At 51.0% G+C, this 4,803-nt stretch overlaps 1 protein-coding gene across 1 annotated transcript; it reads left to right on the plus strand.

The window, feature by feature from the left end:
- Positions 1 to 305: 305 nt before the first annotated feature.
- Positions 306 to 1,175, plus strand: LOC136302570 (olfactory receptor 14C36-like). The gene has a single exon (XM_066206041.1). The coding sequence runs from the start codon at positions 306 to 308 to the stop codon at positions 1,173 to 1,175; it is 870 nt and encodes a 289-aa protein (XP_066062138.1).
- The last annotated feature ends 3,628 nt before the right edge of the window (positions 1,176 to 4,803 follow it).

The following is a 4,803-nucleotide window of genomic DNA, read 5'->3' on the forward strand; positions in this document are numbered from 1 at the left end:
ATTAACAGGGTTTCAAAGTGGAACATGAGGACGGGTTCCCTGTCCCCCTCTCACGTCTGCACGGCAAGGCTGAATTGTAAAAACCCTGCATGTAATTGCCCTGAACCTGAAGACCCAGTCAGCCAGCACCAACCAGGGCTCCCCAGTTGGAGTTTAAGGAAAATCTGCTAGAAAATCAAAAGGCTGTCAGTGTGATACAGAAGAATGGTCTGCGGGAAAAGGCTTTGATTTTACTGAAAGAACTTTCTCCTAACCTGTCACTGATCTTTTCTCCTTGAACAGGCCCCCATGTCCAGAGTCAGCAAATGTCCAACAGCAGCTCCATCAGCCACTTCCTCCTGCTGGCATTGGCAGACACGCGGCAGCTGCAGCTCCTGCACTTCTGCCTCTTCCTGGGCATCTCCCTGGCTGCCCTCCTGGGCAACGGCCTCGTCATCAGCGTCGTAGCCTGCGGCCACCACCTGCACAGCCCCATGTTCTTCTTCCTGCTCAACCTGGCCCTCGCCGACCTGGGCTCCATCTGCACCACTGTCCCCAAAGCCATGCACAATTCCCTCTGGGACACCAGGACCATCTCCTATGAAGGATGTGCTGCTCAGCTCTTTCTTTTTCTATTTTTCATTTCAGCAGAGTATTCCCTCCTGACCATCATGTGCTATGACCGCTACGTGTCCATCTGCAAACCCCTGCACTACGGGACCCTCCTGGGCAGCAGAGCTTGTGCCCACATGGCAGCAGCTGCCTTGGCCAGTGCCTTTCTCTACTCACTGCTGAACACAGCCAATACATTTTCCCTGCCCCTGTGCCATGGCAATGCCCTGGGCCAGTTCTTATGTGAAATCCCACAGATCCTCAAGCTTTCCTGCTCCAAATCCTACCTCAGGGAACTTGGGCTCGTTGTTCTAAGTGCTTCTCTATATTTTGGCTTTTTTGTGTTCATGGTTTTCACGTATGTGCAGATCTTCAGGGCTGTGCTGAGGATCTCCTCTGAGCAGGGACGGCACAAAGCCTTTTCCACCTGCCTCCCCCACCTGGCCGTGCTCTCCCTGTTCCTCAGCACTGGCACATTTGCCTACCTGAAGCCCCCCTCCATCTCCTCGCCATCCCTGGATCTGGCACTGTCAGTTCTGTACTCAGTGGTGCCTCCAGCTCTGAACCCTTCATCTACAGCCTGAGGAATCAGGAGCTCAAGGATGCCATGAGGAAAATGATCACACCTGGTTTTCAGATGCCATAAACTCTCATTCTTCTGCACAGTGTTATTGTGTTACTCATTTATGCTCACTCTGTGTCCTGTATTTTTTGCTGCTGACACAGGAGTTACACTTCTGAGAATTTGTTCCTGCAAACATCTGTGACTACACAATTTTTGGTTCAGTATTTGCTCTTCTAGCAAACCCAGAGACAGTACAACCAAGGAGTTGTGCTACATATGTGCTTATAGAACATAAAGAATTCTGTATTGCCATGTTTGCCGGACATCTTACCGCCCTGACTTCTCTGGAGCTGAAGGGTTGGTGCTTCTGTGCAGAGCTGGGGGAGAAAATGGAACCCCAGTTCTCCTAATTTCCAGGGAGCCCCAGGGCTTGTCCTCCATAACCTCCCCTTCCTTTACTTCTACACTCCCCTTCAGGGCCCCTGTGTTGGTTGAAGGCCTCAGGGCTCCTTCAGCTCTGTCAGTCCTGCTGTATGATTGTCCAGGGACTGCAGGCAGTGACAGGCTGTGGGCACTGCCGGGACAGAGCTGGGCTCTGCAAAAGAATTTCCATCATGCCAGGGCATCTCCTCAGTGCACAGCCTGAAAGCTTCAATCTTCTTCCCAGTTTGCTCTCAAAGATGTGCCCAACACAGCACCCTGGAGACAAAAACAGCAGTGACCAGCAGAAGTGTGGCAGTGTTCAGGGTGGGGGCCCCCAGCAGTGCCCTTGCAAAGCCGGCCCTGCTACAGCAGATGCCTCCCACCCCAGGTCAGAGAGGTTGTTCTTCCCTCCATGGAGGGACATCAAGCGACAGGGTCAAGAGTCCGTGTTTGCAGTGCACAGACAAGACACAGGCCTGAACATCCTGTGTGCGTGAGGGGACATAGACCCAGTGAGCACAAACACCTTCAGAAGTTCCTGGACTTTGCAGAAAGCAACGTCCCCTGGGAACCCCTGAGTGCAGGGCTGGGATGAGCTCCTGTGCTCAGAGCTCCCGTGTCCATCCCTCCGGCCATGGGGCACCTCAGGCCAGGCAGGGCAGGGTGACACCCGCAGGGCTGAGGCCCCTGCCAGGCTCTGGCAGTGGCTGCACAGCCCAGGGAGACCCTGCCTGTGCTGCAATAACCTGTGTGTGTGTGTGCGCAAGGGAAGGACTCGTGCTCCTTAACAGCCCCAGGGCTGTGAGCAGGGCAGGAGCCAGCTCAGGGCTGGGCACCTGACACAGCCCTGACGTTTCTGGCTGTGACTCCAGGAACAACCCCCAGTGTCACAGTGATTTTCATCTCACCTGCCTTGGACAGGGCCCTTGCAAATGTCTCTCCCTGACAGCTCTCTCTCCTCTGCCTTTCTTGCCTGTGTTTGTCACCCCACAGCAGGAAAGCAGCCCAGTCTGGGGAGCATCTCCTGTGCAGTCACAAGGGATTTTGCAGGCACGAGTGCCATTGCCCTCTAGCAGATGGCACCATTACTTGACAAAGCACAGAGCACGTTTAGGAAATATAAATGTACTCAGAGGCTCATACACCTGCTTGTTTCTACTCTGTAAACCTCTTAGACAGGTTTTTTAGCAGCTAAGAGAGACAGAGGTGTTTTTCCTCACAGCTGTCCTACCAGGAGAGAGCAGACAAGAATGGCCTTGACCTTCTTTGGAGAAAGGGGAATGAGATGATGAGAACTCACCAGCGCTGTTCCCATTGTGTGAATGACACATGAGACCAAGGTGGCCCTGTGACACTGCAGGGCCTCGTGGTGCCCAAAGACCATTGTGACACTGGGGACACACGGAACCAAGGGGAAATTGTGACATTGTGGGACCTCTTAGAACCAACAGACCCTTGTGATGCTGCAGGGCCTCGTGGAGCAAAGGGCCCCACGTGACACTCCTGACACTCTTGGTGCCCAGGGGCCCCTGTGACACTTCAGAGCCGCATGGAATCAGGGATGCCCCTCTGACACTGCAGGGCTTCATCATCATCAGTCTCTACTGATAGCTGTGTGTACCTACAAGGAAGAAAAACAGGGGAGCCTGAGCCTGTTGATCCTAAATACTCCCATCTTCATATGAGCATGTGCCTTGATATCAAAATTGGCCAGACAGAACTTTTTAACACAACTCTGATTTTCAGAAAGCAGCCATTCTTTATTGCAGTGCTGGTCACACAGAGGACACTTCCTCTAATTGAGTGCCCAAATGTTACGTGAACAGTTTTTATCAGACACACTGATTACATATTCATAAGCTATCCCTGCTTACTTGATGGATATGTATTGCTTTACATAATTGCTACCCTTATCAGAAGTCCTTATGTGGTTCTTTGGAGTCTACCTCCAACACCTGGTGTCCTTTTCAGGTGGCTGTTCCTCGACCCCTGTGTAAGGGCAATAGGATTGTTTTGTATAACTTCTGCTTTGACAGCCTTGCACAGCTGAGCAGACATCCTGCTGGTGTTTTGTGTGAGTTACATCCTTTATCTGTTTCTCCAAGGTTGTGCTGTTCTGTTCTAGTGTCCTCATGAAATCTCCTCTTTCTTGAGGCTCAGTTCCTTATGGGCACTGATCTCTCAATATCTCTATTTCATTTTATACTGTAGGGCACTATAAGAGTGAATCTTGATGCAAGCTAAAACCATACAGCAATTATTCTGGTGATCATTATAAACAGATCTTTTAACCAAGTCCAACTGGGGAACCATGAAGAAAGTTTGGTCCAGATTTCTTCAGATCCGCAGGAGGTGTTATCTTGAGCTGTGCATTGTAAAAATTTTTAAACTACAATACTCTGTCCCAAAATCAGTTCTTGAGCTTCCTGGATCAGGAGAAGAGCAGCTGCTACTGCCCTCTGAGAGCCCAGACAGCCCTGGCTGACACTGTCTGGTTGCTGTGAAAAGTTGGCCCCAGCTATGCTCTGGTCCCCAGGAACTGTGACAGCACTGCCAGTGCTGGGTTTTGTCTATCCCAGGGAAACAGATCAAATGGGTCCAGGGGGTCTGGGAGCCCCAAAGCAGGGCCTGCAGGAGGGTGCCCTGAAGCTGTGAAAAGGCAGCCCAGGAATCACCAGTCCAGACTGTAAAGTCCTGCTGAGTTGCCTTCAGGAGCTCAAACAGAGGCTTTACCAGCAGCCCATAATTGCTGATCCACGGCTGACACCATCCCCCCACCCCGAGAAACACCTATGACTCTCTCACCATTTGTGTCTGTGGAGTTGGCAAACAGCTTCTTTTCCTTCCTGTCCCAACCTCCTTTGTCCCTGGAAGATTTCCAATACCAGGCAGGATTCTGTGGTCTGCAATATTTGTAGTAGGGGTTTACAGTAGGTCTGACTGAGCTGGGAATTTCCCAGGAATGGGGGGAAATGGCCAACAACCTCTTTAGAATCATCTGTTCCGGTGAAAGAATTCTTTGGGAGTGTTTAGAAAAGGTGGACAAAAGACAACAAAATCTCTAAGGATTTTTCCTGAAATGGGAAACAGAACAATCAGGGTGTGAGGATTGTTTGAAGCACAATCTCTGTGCTGTATGGCAAGACTGCAGGAAAAGAAAGAAGCAGAGAAGGAAGGATAGAAATGTTTGTCCAGACTGTGAAACTATCACCCTTGTTTTTGCC

Source organism: Chamaea fasciata, unplaced genomic scaffold (genome assembly GCF_029207755.1).
Source record: "Chamaea fasciata isolate MVZ Bird 193981 ecotype frontalis unplaced genomic scaffold, bChaFas1.0.hap1 SCAF_29, whole genome shotgun sequence".
NCBI classification, from domain to species: Eukaryota; Metazoa; Chordata; class Aves; order Passeriformes; family Sylviidae; genus Chamaea; species Chamaea fasciata.

Bases quoted from the DNA above. Each gene is read 5' to 3' on its own strand.
- LOC136302570 (XM_066206041.1), top strand. From the start codon at position 306: ATGTCCAACAGCAGCTCCATCAGCCACTTCCTCCTGCTGGCATTGGCA.